We start from the raw sequence: 25,075 nt of genomic DNA on the forward strand, positions 1-25,075 counted from the left end.
ACGTATAACACATTATAGCATGTTACATAAGTGAAATAATTAATTTAGTTAAAGTTTTAATTAAAACCATGATATTTTTTTGATTTGTCGGAATTCAATTTGGTGATTGTATAAACAATGTTACACTGACGACACATACACATTAATTTCTTTGGTTTTAGTACGAAACAAAATCAAATATGTGCACTAATTCACGTATATTTGATTTTTAGCTTACATGTTATAATATAATTATTAAATAAATAAAAAATTGGCAACCGTGCATCGCACGGGATACTACCTAGTATCATTTACAACGGAAGTTTAAACTTTGATATGAAACCCGGAAGTTTAGGGAATTAGATTTCCCACCCCATCCATTAGAATTGCCACCACACTAAAATACTCCAGAAGATTAAGTTCTGGAGTGCTCCGGAAGATAAACTTCCGAAGTCCTTTAAAAATGAGGGTGCCAAATTTAAGTGCGTAGTAAATAAACCAACTGATACGATCCGGAAGTTTAACTTCTGGAGCACTCCAGAACTTAATTTTCCAGAGTATTTTAGTGGGGTGGCAATTCTAATGGATGGGGTGGGAAATCTAATTCCCGGAAGTTTATCCCTAGAATTGATTCTGACTTCAGAATCAATTGTGGAAGGATTTCCAATCATGCACTAAATATTATCAAGCACACAATTACATCTATACTATTACTTCTCACAAATTTCATGAAGGCATAAACAAGAGGAGGGGAAATCTTGAGATTCTGAATATATATGATATAAAATCTTAGCATTTTCTAATATTGTCAAAATAAGATCTAATGGCATTACCCTTGCCTTTCGTAGTAGTAATTGTCCCGTTCTCTCATCTTCTGCACTATTCCACTATTGGATTGTTCACGCCCCTGATGATAGTGTGTGCTCTTGACCTTATCTCCTGACTCTCCCTCTCCATCACATGGCCTCCAAGCTGAGTCTTCTGTTTTCTATCCTTTCCCACAAACACCACCAATCAACTCCAAAGCTTCATCCAATTCCCAACATCTCTACAAGATTGCATATTAATATCCTAAAGTATGTTCCCAACCCACTTAAATCACTGAATCAAACTAGCAACATTCTCAAAACTGCTTATCTTTCCCTCACAGCAATCACATTTCCATTCTTATCAGCACCTCAGGCAAGGATCTACCTCCAATTTGTTTTTGCACATCATATTGTATATGATCCAATGAGGAGTGCTTAGCAATGCACTTTTTTAAAGACACAATTCTTGTTACTGGTTTGTTTTTTGAAAAGTAAACAGAGTGAGAGAAATGTGTTCAAAAAATAAATCAATCACAATGACTGTCTTTGAGATGTATCTTTAAAAGGGTGTTTTGGTAGAATTTATCATGATCCAATTAATCAAGGTTTTGTTGCTCTTTTATTTTCTGAAGGGTTTCTGTCTTTGGCAAATAATTTTTTGTTCAAACAGGCTGCACTTGCTGTTAGTGGGGAGTTTGGGATATTGGAGGGAAGAACGGTTGCTCTCATACACCCTACTGTGATGGCTTCTTTATTTGTAACACCCCGATTTCCAGGTGTCACTTTAGTAACAAAAAAAAAAAATAAACTTTACGCGGAAAACAGGTAATATTTTTTTGTTCGATTCCTTTTAATAAAGCGATAGAAAAATAAAGACATAACCCAACAACTAAACTAACCGATATACAAATATATACACAGGCACAGCCTCAGCTGCACTCCCACGTCAGGCGCACTCGCAGTGACTCCAAAGTAGTGTGCCCGCAGGCAAATATATACAGAACCAGCAGTGTGAGTAAAAGTATCAAATATACAGTCATCCAAGAGAAAGTCGGCTCCAAAAATGGCCTGAACAAAAGACCCCTATACTCCGACAGACTCTCTGTGATTCCTCATCAAAAGAACCACACAAAAAGCTACACATCGGGAACCTACCCTGTCCCAAAAGTAAGACGAATCAGAGCTCTACACAAAAAATGACGCTGCCTAACCTACCCTCCCAGTCCTGCTCATAGCTCCTCCTCCTCCTCCTCACTGCTCGGCGAGTAGCTGTCCCCACTGCTCTCGGAGTCAGAGTCGGAATCCATCGTAATCATCTCGGTGTCCAAGTCCACGACCTCCCTCCTAACTTTCCTGCGCACCGTCCTAGTCGAGCCCGTCTCAACATCCACCTCTCCAGTAAGAACATCCTCCTCCACCACCCTAACCAGGGGATCCACACGGTAGCCGTGCGGTGAAGAGAAAGAAAAGAGACGTGAGACAGATGGGACAACAGACTCCCTCTTCGGCTGCACGAGCCTCGAGGACGACGCCACGTCGGTAGGATCGATAGCAGTAGCAGGAGGTGGCACAACAGGTGTAGCAACAACAGGCTCGATCTCCGCTGGGTCCTCGTCATCAGAAGATGAAGCCGGAGGTGGTGCAGGTGGTCCTCGACCAGTACCTGGTCCACAACGAACTGAGGGCGGCAAGTCAAAGCTCAGCTCCATACGTCGTAGCACTCCTCTCGTCAAATGTCCACGCTCGTCGGTCCGGTCCTCCATGACCCTTCCCCGGTACGTCGCTCGGTGACCCACAACATCGATCACCCAAGCGGTGGGGGCATGACGGTCGACCAACTCATACCTGATCCCCCCCGAGGGAGAGACCATCGAAAACCATTCCGCCATCGACATCTGGCAGCAGGCCGACCGCCCAAACACAATCATGAAACCAAAGCCAAAGCGCTAGGGTCAACTCACGGAAATAAGTAATTATACACTCAACATGTGACAGGGGTATAGATATATATGTTGATATATATATATATATATATAAGTAATCCTAGCATGCTATTGGCTCTAACAATGCTTCAATAAATCAAATAGCACACAATTCCAGTCAGAGTGAATGTATGCGTGAAATGCAATCAATATGATCCGGATAATTGTGAAGCATTCCCGTTCTTCACTAGTGAAGCATTCCCGTTCTTCACTATGGATGAAGCATTCCCGTTCTTCATCCTTGACGAAGCATTCCCGTTCTTCGTCGAATGATGCATTGGTGAAGCATTCCCGTTCTTCACCATTGATGAAGCATTCCCGTTCCTCATCGAATAATGCATTGGTGAAGCATTCCTGTTCTTCACCAAATGATGCATGATGCAATATGGTTAGCCAAACATCGAATCGTCCTCACAACACAAGCATTTAGCTCAAAACCCAAACTCAAAACCCAAGAGTTAGTATCGGTCAATACAACACAACTCCAACAACCAAAACCTAGAGTTAGTGTCGGTCAATACAACACCACTCCAACAACAAAACCCAATGTCAAAACCCAGAGTTAGTGTCGGTCAATAAAACACAACTCCAACAACAAGAGTACGAAAGTACTCGGTGACTTTCAATCATCACCGTAGCTCACCTCAGTGGCTTTCCCCAATTCCCAGTAACTTCAAGACTTGACGACTTTTCCCCGTCTTTCGCAATCATTTTCCCTTTTAGGTTCCCTATGGTTCATTCAATAATGAAAACGTTTTAAATTGAATTAGTCAGGTTAGGAGTTTAATTCTTTGAAAACTAAGTTCTCTAAGGTCTTTAGTTTTCAAAATTCTATTCATTCTAAGTTTTCCAAAAACCCACCAAAAGAAATTTCCCGGGAAAAGTCTAAGTATTCCAACGAATACCGACGAATGGCTAAGTCTCAAACCCCACGTTTGAACTTGCCTAGGGTTGTTTCATCCAACCCGAAATATCAAACAACACCAGTTCAATGAGTCCCCACTCCGAAGTCGCGTCAAAACGCACAATTCAATAACATCTCAACATCATCAGTTATGAACAACATCATAACATCAGTTCATCAACATAATCAACATCAAAGTAAAGCATAAGTCGAATTTATCGACGCCTATCATGCAGTCATAGCTAATAGTAAGTTGCCCTAACCTCGAGCTGCTCCAGTCTCGTGGTTTAAATATCCTTCACACGATTGCTCTGAAATATCCAAAGTCCCTTCAACTGAACCTCGGAGAAAACAAAGCAACAATCCAAACAAAATCGATTAGCTCGATCACAATACAACTAATTAACGATAGACAAAGCATTAAAGCTTCAGAATACAACAATCGGATACGAAAAGACAAGTTTTCGAAAACGAAAAACTCCCCCCCCCATGAAATAGCTCTCGGCCATAAGAAGAAAAGAGCTCCGGCCCTTTTTCTTCGATCTAATCTGTTTACAAGGTAGTTTTAGGGTAAAACTAAGGCAAAGAAACTGGCGGAAAAATTTTCGGACGATCGGATCGAAATACGGCTGTTCAGGGGCGTTTTGGTCCAAAATAAAAGCTCAAAACCTCAAAGTTATCACTTCGGAAAACAAATTTGACAGCAATGATCCTAACGACATTCGTAACAACTAATCCTAAAGGCACGAAGTCGGATTGCGACTTTTCGACATTAAAGTTTCGAAATGTGCGCCAAAAAGAGTTTTGAATCAGTTTTTCAGATCCTTGACAACTCGATCCATATCGGCGAATACCGACGAAGGTTCTAGGCTCTTGGGCACGTAGAGAAGATACCCCAACAGAGAAATCAGGAAAAACTGACAGTTTTACAAAAAGCTCGAAACTTTGAGCACAGAAACAACTAAAGAAACGCAGTAGAAACGATGATCAGAGGTAAGAATCAAGCTAGTTACCTCGATACCTTGAAGTAGGAACGAACTGCGCGAAGATCGGTCAAGTTTCGGCGAAAAATTTCTTCTCCTCTCCTCTCCTCAACTCGCGACTCCAAGGGAAAGAAATGAGAAGATATTTTGAATTTTTAGCTATTTATAGGAAGGTGAAATCGCGGGAAAATGAAAATTTCGCGATTCCGATTTTTGCAGCACGTTCACCGATGAATTCTAAGAGAGATTCTGGCGACAGAATTCCAGAACTCAAAACAAATCTCTGACATTTGGAAAAAACGATATCTAAAATCCCAAAAGCGGTGTAAGTTAATCTGTCCCGAAAAACTACTTTTTGCTGTGATGGTCAGACGACAAAACTTTGTTCTGAAGAAAGATTGGAAACGTCGAAAAAAATCTGGCATCGCGAACGGAAACTTCGTTAGAAGTCCCGAATAGAAAAAGTCTTCATCCAGTGATTGAATTTAGGATTTCGAAGCAAAGAAATTAGCGTCGTCGGACTTCCGAAAAGTGAATACTATCGTGCGTACAGTCCAGGGTTCCGAAATGAAACACTGGTCAAAGGAAAAATAAAGATAACCTTTAAATTTTCCAAGGATTTGAAATCTCACTTAATACGTTGCTCTAAAAGCGAAATTAGCCTATTCTGGACACGCTCGCCATAAGGCAGGTGTGCAGACGACTCGCACTAACTCCTAAAACAACTACGCAACATTCCTCAAGCAATTCCTGAACTTTCTTCTTCATTAATCTTTCTCAAACATCAAACTCCTGTCACGCTTACACTGATTCTACGCGTGAGTCGGAAATTAACTTGCTCTGTAACTCCAGGTCTTACAATACTCCCCTCCAAAAAGAAAGTTTCGTCCTCGAAACTCAGAGTTCTGCGAAAAGTCCGGGATACAGTTCCTTGATCTTGTCTGCCAATTCCCATGTAGCGTCTCCCGTATCGTTGTTCCATATCACCTTCACCAACGCAATCTGTTTCCCTCTCAGCTGTTTCACTCTTCTATCCCCAATACTCACTGGCGGTGCCTCAAAGGTCAAATCATCCTTCAGTTCAACGTTGTCTGGCTCGATTACATGAGTCGGGCCTGGAATGTACTTCCTCAACTGCGACACATGAAATACATCGTGTATGTTGGAAAGAAACGGTGGTAGTGCAATCTGATACGCAACTGGTCCAACGCGTCGAGTGATTTGATAAGGCCCAATAAATTTTGGCGTGAGCTTCCTTGACTTAATAGCTCGTCCAACCCCCGTAGTCTGAGTGACTCGTAGAAACACATGGTCGCCCTCTTCAAACTCTAGGGTTCTGCGTCTCTGATCAGCATAACTCTTCAGTCTGCTCTGTGAAGCTCTCATCTTTTCTCTGATCTGCTTAACCTTTTCAGTCGTCTGTTGCAGCAATTCTAGTCCAATCAACAAACTCTCCCCATCTTGATACCAACACAACGGTGTTCTACACTTTCGACCATACAGAGCTTCATACGGTGCCATCCCAATGCTCGCATGAAAACTATTGTTGTATGTAAATTCAATCAATGGCAGAAGATCATCCCAGCTTCCTCTGTTATCTAACACACAAGCACGTAGTAGATCTTCTAGCGAATGAATAGTTCTCTCTGTTTACCCATCAGTTTGTGGATGATACACCGAACTCAATCTCATCTTGGTTCCTAACGCATCATGAAGAGCTCCCCAAAAGTGCGAAGTAAACTTTGGATCCCGATCAGACACAATACTCGTCGGAACTCCGTGTAGTCTCACAATCTCCGCCACATAAATCTCAGCCAACTTTTCCACATTGTAGGTAGTTCTCACTGGTAGAAAATGCGCTGACTTAGTTAGACGATCCACAATCACCCAAATCGAATCGTGCCTCTTCTGGGTTCTTGGCAAAGCTACCACAAAATCCATGGATATACTATCCCATTTCCATTCTGGCACGTCTAAACTCTGCAGCATACCAGCAGGTCTTTGATGCTCTACCTTAGCCTTCTGACAAGTCAAACATGCAGCTACATACTCAGCCACTTGTTTCTTCATTCCCGGCCACCAAAAATTCAATTTCAAATCTTGATACATCTTTGTCATTCCCGGATGAATGCTCCATTTGCTCTTGTGTCCTTCATCCATGATTAGCCTTCTCAATTCTGGATTGTTGGGTACACAAACTCTGTCCTTGCATCTTAAGATATCGTCAGTTCTGATCTTGAATTCCGGGTCTTTCCCTTGAATTACTAAGTTCCTCTTCTCTAGCAGAAACGCATCTTGCAGTTGTTGCTCTCTAATCTCTTCCATCAGTCCACTGGCGATTCTGACCATTCCGAACTTCAACTTTCCCTCAGACGGTGTCACACCTAAACTCATATCTCGAAATTGTTCCAGTAACTCCAGCTCTTTAACCATCATTGACGAGACATGCATCTTCCTACTCAAAGCATCAGCAACTACATTTGCCTTTCCAGGGTGATATTGCAGCGTAAACTCATAGTCCTTGATAAACTCCATCCATCTTCGTTGCCTCATGTTCAACTCCTTCTGATCAAACAAGTATTTAAGACTCTTGTGATCGCTAAATATCGTGAAAGTACAACCATAGAGATAATGCCTCCAGATTTTCAGCGAAAACACAATGGCAGCTAACTCCAAATCGTGAGTCGGGTAGTTCCTCTCGTGAGTCTTCAACTGTCTCGAAGCATAAGCCACCACTTTTCGATGTTGCATCAGCACACATCCCAAGCCTTGATACGAAGCATCACAGTAAACCTCATAAGGTTCCTCCGGTTGTGGCAAAATAAGCACAGGTGACGTCGTTAAATGTTCCTTCAAAGTCTGAAAACTTGATTCACACGCCTCAGTCCATGCAAAAGGTTGATCCTTCCTCGTCAGTTGAGTCAAAGGTCCAACAATCTTGGCAAATCCCTCAATGAAGCGTCTATAATATCCAGTTAAACCCACAAAACTTCTGATTTCTGTCACTGTCTTCGGTTGCTCCCAAGCCAAAACAGTCTCCACTTTCGCTGGGTCCACAGCTATGCCTTCCTTTGAGATAACATGGCCTAAGAAATTGACTTCCTCCAGCCAGAATTCACACTTGGAAGGGTTCGCATACAGCTTTTTCTCCCTCAACACTTGTAAAACTTGGCGCAAATGTCCTTCATGTTCCTTCGCGTTCTTCGAATATATCAGTATGTCATCAATAAACACCACCACAAACCGATCTAAGAACTCATGAAAGATGCGGTTCATGTAATCCATGAAAACAACAGGTGCATTTGTCACTCCAAACGGCATCACTAGGTACTCGTAGTGTCCGTAACGTGTTCTGAATGCAGTCTTTGGTATATCCTCAGTCTTCACCCTGATCTGATGATAACCTGACTTCAAGTCTATCTTGGAAAATACGGCAGCCCCTCGTAATTGATCCATCAAATCATCTATCCTCGGCAACAGGTATCGGTTCTTGATCGTCGCCTTGTTCAGTTGTCGATAATCCACACACAATCTCGACCTTCCGTCTTTCTTCTTAACTAAAAGCACTGGCGCTCCCCACGGTGAAACACTTGGTCAAATGAATCCTTTTGCCGAAAGATCCTCCAACTGAAATTTCAACTCTACTAACTCCGCAGGTGCCATACGGTAAGGTGCAATCGAAATCGGTCCGGTTCCGGGTACAATGTCGATCACAAACTCTACATCGCGTACAGGCGGTAGTCCAGGTACATCTCCAGGAAAAACATCCGCAAAGTCTTGAACCACCGGAATACCATGAATATCCGATTCCTTCTTCCCCTCCAGACTTAGCAATGAAAAGTACTTCTGAGTGCCCTCGCCCAACGATGCACTAATGTGGTTAATAGAAAGATACTCGAAAAGATCCGAGTCTAGGAACACTACTTTCTTTCGACTACATTCCAAAAGACAATGGTAATGGGATAACCAATCCATCCCTAGGATTACATCTAGGTTTTTAAGGGGTAGACATACTAGATTGGCATGAAAAGTTTTATCTCTATATACTACTGAACAGTGCATGCATGCGGCATTAGCAATTAGGGTCCTAGCAGGTGTAGTTACCATAAGATCAAAACTCAAAGTAGTAATAGGTAGATTCAGTCTTGATGCGCAATCCTTAGAGACAAAAGAATGAGTTGCACCAGAATCAAAGAGTACAGTTAGAATATTACCGTCGATTTCACATTCTCTTCTGATCAATCCATCCGCTCCTTCAGCCTCTTCACCATCCATTGTGTACACTCTTCCCTTCGCCACTGGGCGCTTCCCACTAACAGCATTCATAGACGGTTCAGCCTTCGGTGCCTTGCAATCCACAGCCAGATGCCCGGATTTATTGCAGTTGTAGCATCTTGGTGGCATCGTGCAATTGTTTGCATAGTGCCCGACCGCTCCACATCGGAAACAAGTCACCTCACGGTTTGGGGTACGGCTTCCCGACCCTCCAGAAGTAGCAGCAGCAGCCATCGGCTTGTAAGATCCCGGGGTAAACCCTCTCCCCGCAGGACGTTGATACGGCTTCCTCGCCTGAAATCTTCCCCTTCCCTAAAAATTCTGTGGTGTCGACCTCACCGGTCCTCCTGTTCCAACCCTGCTCAGTCTTCTATTCTTCATCAGTTCCACCTCTGTGGCTTTCTCAACCAATGCTTGAAATCTCATGATCCCCAATGGTCTCACTGAGTCCTCAATGTCAGCTCTCAGTCCCCTCACAAAGCGCTTGCACATGTAGGGCTCATCAACTTGTCACGGAAAAATCGAAAATGTTTTGCCAAAGACTCCAACTTAGCAGCATATTCCGGAATGGTCATGCTCCCTTGTCTAAGAGTCAGAAACTGTGATTCACGCTCGTCACGAGCACTGTCAAGAAAATACTTCTCGAGAAAAGCAGTTCGAAAAGAATTCCAGTTCACCTCAACATGATTTGCTTCCATTATCCCTCTGGCTCCCCTCCACCAGTACTCAGCATCACCCAACAGCAGAAAGGTTGCCATCCCCACCTTGGCTCCCTCAGCAGTCTGTAACACACCAAAGATCTTCTCTATTTCCTCAATCCAGAGATCCGCTTTGTCCGGGTCAGTACCTCCTGAAAACTTAGGTGGATCCTGTCTCCTGAAATCATTCAAACCTTTGTTCTGATCCAGAGTCGCCTCCCTCTGACGCTGGTGTTGATCACGCGCTTCCTCCGCAGCACGCCTCAAAGCATTGTCATTCGCTTGGTTAGTCATTGCCTGGGCTATAGTGGCCATCATCTCAGCTAGTTGATTCGTGTTCACCATCGTCTGTTACCCCCAAGAAAACTGTTAGTCCTAATCGTATAATAGCATCAAAACTATTCCATATGATTAAGTAACAATGCAAGCAATTAGAACGAAAAATCGTTCTGCAGACAATCAATTTTCACTCTTTGCAGAGTCACACAACCTAGCACAGAAGACCTATTCCCCAAAGACTCCCGAAAGACTCGACTAAGCTCTGATACCACAATGTAACACCCCAATTTCCAGGTGTCACTTTAGTTACAAAAAAAAAATAAACTTTACGCGGAAAACAGGTAATTTTTTTTTGTTCGATTCCTTTTAATAAAGCGATAGAAAAATAAAGACATAACCCAACAACTAAACTAACTGATATACAAATATATACACAGGCACAGCCTCAGCTGCACTCCCACGTCACGCGCACTCGCAGTGACTCCAAAGTAGTGTGCCCGCAGGCAAATATATACAGAACCAGCAGTGTGAGTAAAAGTATCAAATATACAGTCATCCAAGAGAAAGTCGGCTCCAAAAATGGCCTGAACAAAAGACCCCTATACTCCGGCAGACTCTCTGTGATTCCTCATCAAAAGAACCACACAAAAAGCCACACATCGGGAACCTACCCTGTCCCAAAAGTAAGACGAATCAGAGCTCTACACAAAAAATGACGCTGCCTAACCTACCCTCCCAGTCCTGCTCATAGCTCCTCCTCCTCCTCCTCACTGCTCGGCGAGTAGCTGTCCCCACTGCTCTCGGAGTTAGAGTCGGAATCCACCGTAATCATCTCGGTGTCCAAGTCCACGACCTCCCTCCTAACTGTCCTGCGCACCGTCCTAGTCGAGCCCGTCTCAACATCCACCTCTCCAGTAAGAACATCCTCCTCCACCACCCTAACCAGGGGATCCACACGGTAGCCGTGCGGTGAAGAGAAAGAAAAGAGACGTGAGGCAGATGGGACAACAGACTCCCTCTTCGGCTGCACGAGCCTCGAGGACGACGCCACGTCGGTAGGATCGATAGCAGTAGCAGGAGGTGGCGCAACAGGTGTAGCAACAACAGGCTCGATCTCCGCTGGGTCCTCGTCATCAGAAGATGAAGCCGGAGGTGGTGCAGGTGGTCCTCGACCAGTACCTGGTCCACAGCGAACTAAGGGCGGCAAGTCAAAGCTCAGCTCCATACGTCGTAGCACTCCTCTCGTCAAACGTCTACGCTCGTCGGTCCGGTCCTCCATGACCCTTCCCCGGTACGTCGCTCGGTGACCCGCAACATCGATCACCCAAGCGGTGGGGGCATGACGGTCCACCAACTCATACCTGATCCCCCCCGAGGGAGAGACCATCGAAAACCAGTCCGCCATCGACATCTGGCAGCAAGCCGACCGCCCAAACACAATCATGAAACCAAAGCCAAAACGCTAGGGTCAACTCACGGAAATAAGTAAATATACACTCAACATGTGACAGGGGTATAGATATATATATGTTGATATATATATATATAAGTAATCCTAGCATGTTATTGGCTCTAACAATGCTTCAATAAATCAAATAGCACACAATTCCAGTCAGAGTGAATGTATGCGTGAAATGCAATCAATATGATCCGGATAATTGTGAAGCATTCCCGTTCTTCACTAGTGAAGCATTCCCGTTCTTCACTATGGATGAAGCATTCCCGTTCTTCATCCTTGACGAAGCATTCCCGTTCTTCGTCGAATGATGCATTGGTGAAGCATTCCCGTTCTTCACCATCGATGAAGCATTCCCGTTCCTCATCGAATAATGCATTGGTGAAGCATTCCCGTTCTTCACCAAATGATGCATGATGCAATATGGTTAGCCAAACATCGAATCGTCCTCACAACACAAGCATTTAGCTCAAAACCCAAACTCAAAACCCAAGAGTTAGTGTCGGTCAATACAACACAACTCCAACAACCAAAACCTAGAGTTAGTGTCGGTCAATACAACACCACTCCAACAACAAAACCCAATGTCAAAACCCAGAGTTAGTGTCGGTCAATACAACACAACTCCAACAACAAGAGTACGAAAGTACTCGGTGACTTTCAATCATCACCGTAGCTCACCTCAGTGGCTTTCCCCAATTCCCAGTAACTTCAAGACTTGACGACTTTTCCCCGTCTTTCGCAATCATTTTCCCCTTTAGGTTCCCTATGGTTCATTCAATAATGAAAACGTTTTAAATTGAATTAGTCAGGTTAGGAGTTTAATTCTTTGAAAACTAAGTTCTCTAAGGTCTTTAGTTTTCGAAATTCTATTCATTCTAAGTTTTCCAAAAACCCATCAAAAGAAATTTCCCGGGGAAAGTCTAAGTATTCCAACGAATACCGACGAATGGCTAAGTCTCAAACCCCACGTTTGAACTTGCCTAGGGTTGTTTCATCCAACCCGAAATATCAACAACACCAGTTCAATGAGTCCCCACTCCGAAGTCGCGTCAAAACGCACAATTCAATAACATCTCAACATCATCAGTTATGAACAACATCATAACATCAGTTCATCAACATAATCAACATCAAAGTAAAGCATAAGTCGAATTTATCGACGCCTATCATGCAGTCATAGCTAATAGTAAGTTGCCCTAACCTCGAGCTGCTCCAGTCTCGTGGTTTAAATATCCTTCACACGATTGCTCTGAAATATCCAAAGTCCCTTCAACTGAACCTCGGAGAAAACAAAGCAACAATCCAAACAAAATCGATTAGCTCGATCACAATACAACTAATTAACGATAGAAAAAGCATTAAAGCTTCAGAATACAACAATCGGATATGAAAAGACAAGTTTTCGAAAACGAAAAACTCCCCCCCCCATGAAATAGCTCTCGGCCATAAGGAGAAAAGAGCTCCGGCTCTTTTTCTTCGATCTAATCTGTTTACAAGGTAGTTTTAGGGTAAAACTAAGGCAAAGAAACTGGCAGAAAAATTTTCGGACGATCGGATCGAAATACGGCTGTTCAGGGGCGTTTTGGTCCAAAATAAAAGCTCAAAACCTCAAAGTTATCACTTCGGAAAACAAATTTGACAGCAATGATCCTAACGACATTCGTAACAACTAATCCTAAAGGCACGAAGTCGGATTGCGACTTTTCGACATTAAAGTTTCGAAATGTGCGCCAAAAAGAGTTTTGAATCAGTTTTTCAGATCCTTGACAACTCGATCCATATCGGCGAATACGGACGAAGGTTCTAGGCTCTTGGGCACGTAGAGAAGATACCCCAACAGAGAAATCAGGAAAAACTGACAGTTTTACAAAAAGCTTGAAACTTTGAGCACAGAAATAGCTAAAGAAACGCAGTAGAAACGATGATCAGAGGTAAGAATCAACCTAGTTACCTCGATACCTTGAAGTAGGAACGAACTGTGCGAAGATCGGTCAAGTTTCGGCGAAAAATTTCTTCTCCTCTCCTCTCCTCAACTCGCGGCTCCAAGGGAATGAAATGAGAAGATATTTTGAATATTTAGCTATTTATAGGAAGGTGAAATCGCGGGAAAATGAAAATTTCGCGATTCCGATTTTTGCAGCACGTTCACCGATGAATTCTAAGAGAGATTCAGGCGACAGAATTCCAGAACTCAAAACAAATCTCTGACATTTGGGAAAAGCGATATCTAAAATCCCAAAAGCCGTGTAAGTTAATCTGTCCCGAAAAACTACTTTTTGCTGTGATGGTCAGACGACAAAACTTTGTTCTGAAGAAAGATTGGAAACGTCGAAACAAATCTGGCAATGCAGACGGAAACTTCGTTAGAAGTCCCGAATAGAAAAAGTCTTCATCCAGTGATTGAATTTAGGGTTTCGAAGCAAAGAAATTAGCGTCGTCGGACTTCCGAAAAGTGAATACTATCGTGCGTACAGTCCAGGGTTCCGAAATGAAACACTGGTCGAAGGAAAAATAAAGAGAACCTTTAAATTTTCCAAGGATTTGAAATCTCACTTAATACGTTGCTCTAAAAGCGAAATTAGCCTATTCTGGACACGCTCGCCATAAGGCAGGTGTGCAGACGACTCGCACTAACTCCTAAAACAACTACGCAACATTCCTCAAGCAATTCCTGAACTTTCTTCTTCATTAATCTTTCTCAAACATCAAACTCCTGTCACGCTTACACTGATTCTACGCGTGAGTCAGAAATTAACTTGCTCTGTAACTCCAGGTCTTACATTGTTACTCTATACCTTGTGGACAGGGTATTTGGGGTGGTAATGGAGTCAAGTGAGGACTATTCAGGATGAGATTAATGAGCTCAAGAAACAACTAAAGCCTACCCCGGTCACCCCTGAAGGTAAACCACCGGAAGCAACAACACCATAACCTGCTGAACTCAAAATTCAGCAACTTACTGAGGTAATTAGCCTTGCTGTTGCTAGCTTCTATCTGCTATTGTTGTCCTGCATAAAGTCTCAATGGTGTGCTCAGGTGGACTCAATGGTTTGGACAAGGTGTTTGAAGAGAATGTGTGTTTTGAATCTATTGATGAAAATCATTTTCCAAATTCTTGGTTCAAAGGGATTGAAAGTGAGCCAATTTATAATCCATACATATCTTAGAGAAATATAATATATAATCATTCATATGTTTCATTGACCAAATAGTTCAAGTTTTTTAGATAAGTGGTTCGTGACATGGTATCATAGATTTCTGTGATCAAGTGGTCTAGATTTTGATCACCCTGCCCTCATAATTCTAAAACAAAAAGGGCAAATCGGATACTATATGCTCCCTCTATGATTGATGTCCAACGTGGGTATGGACCCACTTTGTGGATCTAATGTAGACATTTTTCCAAGAGGATAATTCTACGGTTCAAATTTATGACCGCAAAGTCATATGGTAGAAACCTTACTATTGTGTCAAGGCTCGCCCTCTTCCCCAATAATTCTAATAAAAAGAAACCGAATTTCAACACCAAGGTAAGTGGGTCTGTACATTATTCACGCTTCAAGGCGTGAGGGGCTTGTTATAAATATATTACAAAATTATTCATTAGTTTTTAGCTAAACTGAAGATTTTTGGAATAATTAGTTGATAACACTGAATTTACTCCTTGATTGCTAAATTATATTGAGTTTCTATAATGTTATTGGCTTCTCAAATGCAGGAGAGGAAAGAGCTACTCAAAGGGTCTTACAGGGATAGACACTACAATGCTGGATCCATACTTTTAGGATTTGGAGTGCTTGAGGTAGTTGATGGAGGACTGAACACATGAGTCAGAACAGGAAAGCTATTTCCAGGGCCACATCTGTTTGCAGGAACATGTAAAGTTTCAAATCTGCATCTCATCATTGAAATTGTTATGGCTTTGTGAACTGGTTGATCAATTATGTGTTTTGACTTACAATTCATATTTCTGTTGAATATTGAGGTTTAATCCAAGTATTGTATAGATGAATATAGGTTGAGGTGTATAGTTGTGTTAAGCATAGTTAGTGGTTACTATGTGATTAGTGTTTACCCTAATTAGTAAATGGGTTTGTAATTCTGTTTTTGTTGTTAAGCCTTTCTATATAAAGGCATGTACACACTTTCTTTTGAATAATGAGAACACTTCATTCTCAACTCAATTCTCTTTCTCTATTTTCTCTCTAAGTTCCAACAAATTGGTATCAAGAGCGTGTGTTCGATCTAGAGCTTGTGGGTGAATATCATGTTCTCTGAGAATCACTCTGTTGTGCAGAAGTGATTCTTGATGTGATTTGCTGAGGTAAATCACATAGCTCCTTGAGTTTCGTCTCTGTGCTTGGTGCGATTTGGGGCTGCGATTCTGAGTTGCGATTGAGGGTAATAGGTGCGTGCAATTTGCTGCGGATCTGGGTCACAAAGGTTTATGTTGTGTGCTTCCCTTAAAGATTGATATGATCGGTGATTGAAGAAAGGTGTAATTCTACATAAAATTGGCACCAATCTTGATTTCCTCAACCCTGATTCTGGAAGATTGGTGAATCTTCATCAACCTTGAAGCATATTCAATGGGTGGTAATGGGAATCTTACAAGCTTGACACTTCCCATTCTCACTGAGAATAATCGGGATCGATGGGTTGTTCGGATGAAGACCCTCTTTGGATTCCAGGATGTTCTTGATGTGGTTGAGAATGGTTTCTCAGTACCTGGAGACAATGCTAGTGAAGCACGGAAGGCGACACACAAGGAGATGAAGAAGAAGGACACTAAAGCACTATTCTTGCTTCAGCAATGTGTGGATGATCCCCACTTTGAGAAGATCACGAATGCTGAAACCTCCAAGGCAGCATGGGATAGTCTTCTCAAAAGTCATGCTGGCGGAGAGAAGATGAAGAAGGCAAAGCTTCAAACTCTTTGTAGACAATTTGAACTTTTGCAAATAAAGGATTCTGGAAAGATTAGTGAATATTTTACCAAAGTCTTGACTCTGACCAACCTTATGAAAGGTTATGGTGAAATTGTGACTGATCTAATGATTGTTGAAAAGATATTGATATCTCTATCATCAATATTCGATTTTGTTGTGGCTCTCATTGAAGAATCCAAGGAGCTTTCTGACATGAAGATTGAAGAACTTCAAAGTTCTCTAGAGGCTCATGAAATGAGACTCAATGATATAAATCCTGGAAAGGGAGCGGAACAAGCACTGAAGTCAAGCCTTCATAAGGATAATGATAAAAAGAAAGGCAAGAAGTTGATGGATAAGAAAGAAAGCTACAAGGGAAGATGGAATCAAAATCAGGACAAAGGTGATTCAGACAAGGCTGAATCCTTAGAAAGAAGAGAAGGCTTAGGAAAAAACTATGGCAAGAAGAAGCAGTTTGATAAAAGAAACATTGAGTGCTTCAATTGTTACAAGAAAGGGCATTATTCCTATGAGTTTCCTGCTGGAAAGTCCAAGCAAAAGAAGCACAAGGAGAAGGAAGCTCATGTAGCACAAGAGGACTCAGATTCTGATTCCTTGATACTCATGGCAACAACAATTGAAAGGATTGGTAGTTTCAGTCTAGAATTGTGATTTCTTGATGTTGCTGAGGCATTGAAGCATACAATATGGAAGAAGGCTATGGTTGAAGAATTGAAGTCTATAGAGAGAAATCAGACCTGGAAACTTGTTGACTTACCACATGGAAAACGCCAGATTGGTGTTAAATGAGTTTTCAAGAAGAAACTTAATCCTGATGTCACAATTGCTAAGCATAAAAGCAAGGTTAGTTGCCAAAGAATCCTTGCAAAAACTTGGTGTAGACTTCACTGAAGTGTTTGCACCTGTTGCAAGGGTTGAAGCTGTAAGGTTAGTGGTGGCAGAAGCGAGTTCAAGAGGATACCCATTGTTTCAACTTGATGTTAAATTTACTTTTCTACATGGACCATTAGAAGAGGAAGTGTATGTTAGTATGTTACCAACCACCTAGATTTGTAAAGAAGGGTAAGGAGAGCATGGTTTTCAAACTGAAGAAAGCCTTGTATGGCTTGAAGCAAGCTCCTAGAGCTTGGAATAAAAGTATTGATTCCTACATGTTTCAGTTGCAATTCTCCAAATGCACTGTTGAACATGGTGTGTATGTTAAGGAATCTTCTGGAGGAAGTTTAGTCATGGTTTGCTTGTATGTAGATGACTTTTTAGTCACTGATTCAGATTTGGCAGAAATTGAAGAATTCAAGAGAAAGCTAGAATCTGATTTTGAAATGACTAATTTGGGGCATTTGAGCTACTTTCTTGGAATGGAATTCTTTAAGCCTGTCACTGGATCAGTAATGCATCAAAAGAAGTATGTGGAGGACATTTTGAAGAAGTTTAATATGTCTACGAGCAACTCAGTTTCAAGTCCAATTGAGGTAAATGTAAAGCTGTAGAAAGATGAGAATGGTGAGTCTGCTGATGGAACTTTGTTCAAGCAGATAGTTGGATCTTTGAGGTATCTTTGCAACACAAGACCTGATATTAGCTATAGTGTTGGGGTGGTGAGCAAGTATATGTGCAATCCCAAAAAATCTCATATGCTTGCTGCTAAAAGAATCTTGAGGTACTTGTAAGGTACCATTGGATTATGGTTTTCTATTTCCATTTGGAAAATGAACTGTGAGTTCTAGAATGACTTTGACTGGATATTCTGACTTAGATTATTGTGGAGATCTGGATGATAGGAAGAGCACATTAGGGTACTTGTTTATACTGAATAAAGCTCCAATCTCATGGTGCACTAAGAAACAACCTGTTATTGCTCTATCCTCTTGAAAAGCAGAATATATCTCTAGCTCATTTGCAGCATGTCAAGCTAAGTGGTTAGAAGAACTTTTGAAGGATCTGAAGATAGGGATGCAAACACCACTAAAATTGCTGATAGATAATGTCTCAACAATTAGCTTGGCTCAAAATCCTGTCTTCCATGGCAGGAGTAAACATATCGAAGTTATGTTCCATTTTCTGAGAGAATTGGTGAATAAGGAACAGGTGAAGTTAGTTTACTGCTCAACTGAGTTGCAGTTGGCAGATGCATTTACAAAAACTTTAAAGGCTGATAGGCTAAACATCTTAAAGAAGAAGATGAGTGTTGTTTCTCTAAAGTACTTGACTTGGGGAGATATGTTGAATATTGAGGTTTAATCCAAGTACTGTATAGATGAATCTATGCTGAGGTGTACAGCTGTGTTAAGCTGCTGACTAGGTATAGTTAGTTGTTAGTTAGTGATTAGTGTTTACCCTAATTAGTAAATTGGTCTGTAATTCTGTTTTGGTTGTTAAGCCTTTCTATATAAAGGCATGTACCCACTTTCTTCTGAATAATGAGAACACTTCATTCTCAGCTCAATTCTCTTTCTCTATTGTCTCTCTAAGTTCCAACAATTTCAAAATGATGCCGAGCATTTCATCTTCGAAATGAGTTTGCTAATGTTTTTAAACTGATTGGTCCGCACTTATTGTTTTTACTTCTTTTCCTTCAGAGTTTCCCTTTTATTTGCCAAGTGCTGGTATATATATAAGATAAGTTGCTAAGGATAGACCGTTAAATCTGTTTTGGGTAAACTATTTAAACATGAAAAATAAATAGTTTCGTAATCTTTCAAGGGGAATAAATTAGTTTTTCCCCAAGGTTTTTGATGAAATGCGCCAAAGGGGAGTAGCCAAATGGTTGAGGAGATTCAAACCTCCATTACTTGTTGATCATAATTAGGGTCGATTCGCTTAAATATGACCTTGGTTACCTGTTGGAACTTTCGAAAGTTGTTTTGCTTTCATTCTCATGTTTTTACTCTCTTTTTTGCATTATTGCTTTAAGTTGTTCATAAATGACTGTTCATGCATTTGTTATGGTTAAAATTGATGGAATGTTGAAAATTTTAGTGTGTTCTCTATCTCATTGTGTTCTTTAATTGAAGCATCTAGTAAGGACTTAATAGTGAAACGAGACTATCTTTTTAAAAAGTAAATGCATGTTGCCCTCTTTGCATTATCAATTGCTTTATAAAGGTAGTATTGGATGTTCAAACAAAAGGAAAAGAAAATGGATATCTTATTTATTCTTTTCATGCAAATTCAATGATAAGAATTCTGGTTAAGTTTATTAAAATTACATGTCTTAATTGCTTGTTCTTTTTATCATATTGAGTTAGCTAGTGAATGCTTTTATGTTGACTTATGCAGCTTAAGTAATTTTGAATATGAAACATTGTCATAGTTAACTTAACCAAAAGTTTCCTTATATCCATTTAATTAAAGAGCTAAATATTGTTAAGTTCAATTGAATTTTTTTTCCTGCATGATTGTTTTCATTAAAGGAAAGGATGCATAAATTTGACAACTAGGTTTATCATATAGGGTGATATAGTGACTGAACTATGTTGAATTTGTTTGAATCTCATTGAATGTGATTTAAGTCATATTTTACTCTTCCTATTTGGATATTAACTAATTAAAAGTAAAATTAATGATGATTGTGGTTACTTCATTTTCAGTTATAAGCTGATGATCCAATTGATAAACTCTTCTTGCATAGACTATTGAACATGTGGAAAATTATATTATTTTTTATGTTCAATTTTCTGCTATTTATTTTAGATTATAAATTCTTATGAAACTAACTTACAATGTTGTTTGAAGAGCTAGATGTAAAGAGATAAAGTTTGTTGGGAGCAATAATAGAAAGGAGAGAAGAGAGAAAGAAAAATCACACAGGAATTTTTAACGTGGTTCGAAACACAATGTGTGTACCTACGTCCACGGCTACACTAGGTAGTAATATTTCTTTTTGGTGTATATAATGCTTACAATGAGGTGCTTATATATAGTAGGAGTAAGTCAACCTCCTCCTTATTCTAAGCGATGTGGGACTTACAAATAGACTACATAAGCAATGTGGGACTACAAATAGACTACATAACATAACAATTCTCCCACTTGGAGTCTAATTGTAGTACTTCTTGTAAGAAATAAGTTAATCTGCTCTCCACCTAGTGTAGCGCCTTCGTCTTCAATTATCCTCGAAGGCCAGCTGAGGCAATGCAAAGCCTCAGCTTATCAGCTGTCAGTCTTAGTCAACATATCAGTTGGATTCTCTGATCCTAAGATCTTCAACAGAGATAATTCTTCATCATTGATAAGTTCTCTGATGAAGTGATACTTCATCTGTATGTGCTTGCATCTGGAGTGAAAGACAGGATTTTTTGCAAGGCAAATAGCACTTTGACTGTCACTAAACAATGGAGGAACATCTTGTTCTTTTCCCAATTCTTTGAGAAAATTCTTCAGCCATATCATCTCCTTGGCTGCTTCTGAAATGGCAACATATTCTGATTCAGTGGTTGAGAGAGCAACTCTATTTTGAATTTTAAACTTCCAACTCACAGCAGTTCCTCCTAAAGTGAAAATATAACATGTGGTGCTTTTTCCACCATCCGAGTCTCCTCCTAGATCTGCATCAGAAAAGCCCTGTAAAGTGAGATCGTTTCTTCTAAAGCATAGACACATTCTTGAAGAACCCTTCAGATATCTCAGTATCCACTTTACACCTTCCCAATGCTCCTTCCCAGGGTTTGACATGAATCTGCTGACAACTCCCACTGCATGTGCTATATCAGGTCCGGTACAAATCATAGCATACATCAAGCTCCCTACTGTAGATGCATATGGAACTGTTGACATGTGATTTTCTTCTTCATCTGTTTGTGGGGACTGCTTCTTTGAAAACTTTAAGTGATTTCCCAAAGGGGTGCTTTTGGTATTGGCATCTCCAACATTGAATCTGTCAAGTAATTTTTCAACATATTTCTCTTGAGACAACTTCAGAACACCTTATGATCTATTTCTGGAAATCCTCATACCAAGGATTTGTTTGGCTGGACCAAGATCCTTCATCTCAAAGTTTTCTGACATCTGTTGCTTCAACCTGTCAATTTCAGTCATATTTGATCCTGCTATCAACATGTCATCAACATACAAAGCAAGAATAATATAACTATCAGCAAATTTCTTAACATAGCAACAATGATCCATGTCACATCTATTAAAACCTGAGTTGCTCATAAACTCATTAAACTTCTTGTACCACTGTCTCGGTGCCTGTTTCAGACCGTACAAGCTTTTGTGAAGCTTGCATACAAGATTCTTCGTGCCTGGAACTTCAAAACCTTCAGGTTGTGTCATATAAATCTCTTCTTCCAAATCACCATGTAGGAATGCAGTTTTAACATCTAACTGCTCCAAGTGAAGATTCTCTGCAGCTACAATACTCAGGATAACTCTTATAGTGGTCATTTTGACAACTGGAGAAAAAATCTCTGTGAAGTCAATTCCTTGCTTCTGCTGAAACCCTTTCAGTACAAGTCTTGCCTTGTACCTTCTGCTGCCATCAGATTCTTCCTTTAGTCTATAGACCCATCTATTATGTAGAGCTTTATTTCCTTCTGGTAACTTGGTCAGAGACCATGTTCCATTCTTCTGAAGAGACGTCTTCTCGTCTTTCATTGATAACTCCCACTTGATAGAGTCATTCCCCTGCATGGCTTCACCAAAATATTCTGGCTCTCCAGCATCAGTTAACAACAAATAATTCAACGAAGGAGAATACCTTTGTGGTGCTTTCGGCGTTCTTGTAAATCTCCTCACTTGATTAATAGAAGTTTCAATTACTGTTGTTGGCTCTTGTTCTAGCTCAACTTCTACCCCATCATCCTCGTTCTCGGGATTAATCTGGTTTCTTTTGGCTACATCACTTTTTGAAATTTCTTCCAATGCCACTCTTTCAGAAAGTTCCAACTGTTTACTTGAACTCATAGATTCTGCAGAAGACCTGTCTTTATAAGGCACACTTTCATTAAAAGTGACATTTCTGCTTCTAATAATTTTCCTGTTTTGTTCATCCCAAAACCTGTAGCCATACATATCAGACCCAATACCAATAAAGAAACATTGTATGGCCTTGGGGTCTAATTTGTCTCTCCTATCGGAGTCTATGAGAACATAAGAGACACAACCGAAGACTTTCAAATGTGAAAGACTTACCTCCTTTCCAGACCATATCTCTTCAGGCAACTGATAATCTAAAGGAACAGATGGTCCCCGATTTATCAGGTAAGCTGTTGTATTAATGGAATCTGCCCAAAACATTTTTGGCAACCCGGACTGGATTCACATACATCTAGCCCTTTCGTTCAAGGTCCTGTTTATTCTTTCTGCGACACCATTTTGCTCAGGTGTACCTGGTATGGTCTTGATCATTCTGATTCCATTTTCTGAACAAAACTGTTTGAACTCCTGGCTGTCATACTCCCCGCCATTATCAGATTTCAGACTCTTAATCTTCAAGCTTGTCTGATTTTCAACTTCTGTTTTCCACCTTTTAAACACATAAAACACATCAGGTTTATTTTTGAGAAAATAAACTCATACCTTTCTTGTTGAGTCATCTATGAAGGTGACATAATAACGTAAGCCTCCAAGAGATTTCACTGGGGCTGGACCCCACACATCTGTATGCACCAGTTCGAGCTTTCCTGATTTTGATTTCCTGCCTGCTTTTGAGAAGCTAACTTTTCTCTGTATTCCCAAAATGCAATGCTCACAAACACCAAGATCAACATGCTTCAAATTTGACACCTTACCCTTTGATGTCATGATCTTCATTCCTTTTTCACTCATGTGTCCAAGTCTTTGATGTCATATAGATAAGCTATTGACAGCTTCAGTTACTGCTATCATGTCCTCCTCTGCAACCATATAAAGGGAGCCTCGTTTCTTTTCTCGAGCTACAACCAGATTGCCTTTCGTTACCTTCCAAGCTCCACCCCCAAAAGTGGTGTGATAACCCTCATCATCCAACTAGCCTATTGAGATCAAATTTCTCTTTATTCCAGGGACATGTCTGACATTATGCAATGTCCAGAGAGTTCCATTAGAGGATCTGATATCAATATCACCTTTTCCCACAATATCAAGTGGTTTTCCATCTGCAAGATAAACCTTTCCAAACTTTCCAGAGATATAGTTAGATAATAATTCTTTTGAAGGAATAGTATGAAAAGATGCACCTGAATCAATAACCCATGAATCAACAGGACTATCCAAGCTGCAAATTAATGCGTCTGCTACTTCCTCAGTTGCTGCATTAGCAGATTCATCATCATCTTGCCTCTTTTGGTAATTCTTCTTCTTCCTTGGGGCTTTGCATTGATTGGTGAAGTGACCATTCTTGTCACAATTCCAGCAAGTGATGTCATTCCTGACTCTTGTCTGACTTCTTCCTCTTGATTTTGATCTGCCTCGGCCGTGGGCTTGATTGTGACTCTTCTGGCTACCTCTTCCTCTACTTTCAGTATTCAATGCTGAACCGGAAGCGTTTGAAGACTCTCCTGAATCTTTCCTGAGAATATCCTCGCTTAAGATCAGGTCTCTGATGTCATCAAACTTTAGCTTGTTATCCCTTGCAGAGTTACTGACCGCAGTGACAGTTGCAGCCCAACTATCCGGTAAGGATTGTAACAGACTCAAGGCCATCAATTCGTCGTCAAAGGTAATCTTCACTGACGATAGCTGCGAAATAATTGTATTAAAGCTATTAATGTGTTCAGTTACAAAGTTACCTTCTCCCATTCTGAGATTGAATAGACGTCGTATCAGATGTACTTTATTGGCGGCAGATGACTTCTCGTACATATTTGATAATGCCTTCATCAGATCTGCAGTAGTCTTTTCATTCACTATGTTGAACGCAACATTTTTGGATAACGTCAATCTGATCACACCAAGAGCCTGTCGATCTAACAGTTCCCAGTCTTCCTGTTTCATGTCGTCTGGCTTATTTCCTGTCAAGGGTTGATACAACTTCTTTTGGTACAGATAGTCCTCCATCTGCATCTTCCAAAACCCGAAGTCTCTGCCATCGAACCTCTCAATCTTCACCTTCCCTTCTTCCAGCGCCATTGCTCCCACTTCTTCCTCTAAACTGAGGATCTATCCCACGAACCTGAAGCTCTTGATACCAGTTGTTGGGAGCAATAATAGAAAGGAGAGAAGAGAGAAAGAAAAATCACACAGGAATTTTTAACGTGGTTCGGAACACAATGTGTGTACCTACGTCCACGGCTACACTAGGTAGTAATATTTTTTTTTTGGTGTATATAATGCTTACAATGAGGTGCTTATATATAGTAGGAGTAAGTTAACCTCCTCCTTATTCTAAGCGACGTGGGACTTACAAATAGACTACATAAGCAATGTGGGACTACAAATATACTACATAACATAACAAAAGTTTTGTGTATTTTGGATATGAACATTGTATGACATATTGAAAACAAAGGAAGTACATCTCAATTGTTGGTTCCATGTTTAGAGTGGTATAACGCTCAGTTTGCAACCATATGATCTATTTGCTTCAAGTACACAATTATTTTCCTGTTGAAGGCTTGTAAAGCAAACTTGCTTTTACTTGGTTAATTTCCTAGTTATGCTCTCTTTGTGTGCCAAGCTATGAACTGGTCTTGGTCTGATTTATTGCTCTCCCAAAAGAATATTTAGGATTGTTATATGTCGTTCTTTGATATGAAGTTTGATAGTTCAATTCTTATTGCTTATGCCCTGTGGGCGGGTTATGTTTGTATGAGCCTTTTAGCATAAAGGCCCAAAT

At 40.7% G+C, this 25,075-nt stretch overlaps 1 protein-coding gene and 1 pseudogene across 1 annotated transcript; both read left to right on the forward strand.

The window, feature by feature from the left end:
* The first annotated feature begins 939 nt into the window (after positions 1-939).
* On the forward strand, positions 940-15,296 carry LOC130744036 (uncharacterized; annotated as a pseudogene).
* Positions 15,297-15,957: 661 nt separating this feature from the next.
* Positions 15,958-16,968, forward strand: LOC130744037 (uncharacterized). The gene has a single exon (XM_057596232.1). The coding sequence runs from the start codon at positions 15,958-15,960 to the stop codon at positions 16,966-16,968; it is 1,011 nt and encodes a 336-aa protein (XP_057452215.1).
* Positions 16,969-25,075: the final 8,107 nt, after the last annotated feature.

This window comes from Lotus japonicus, chromosome 3 (assembly GCF_012489685.1).
Source record: "Lotus japonicus ecotype B-129 chromosome 3, LjGifu_v1.2".
Lineage (NCBI taxonomy): Eukaryota > Viridiplantae > Streptophyta > Magnoliopsida > Fabales > Fabaceae > Lotus > Lotus japonicus.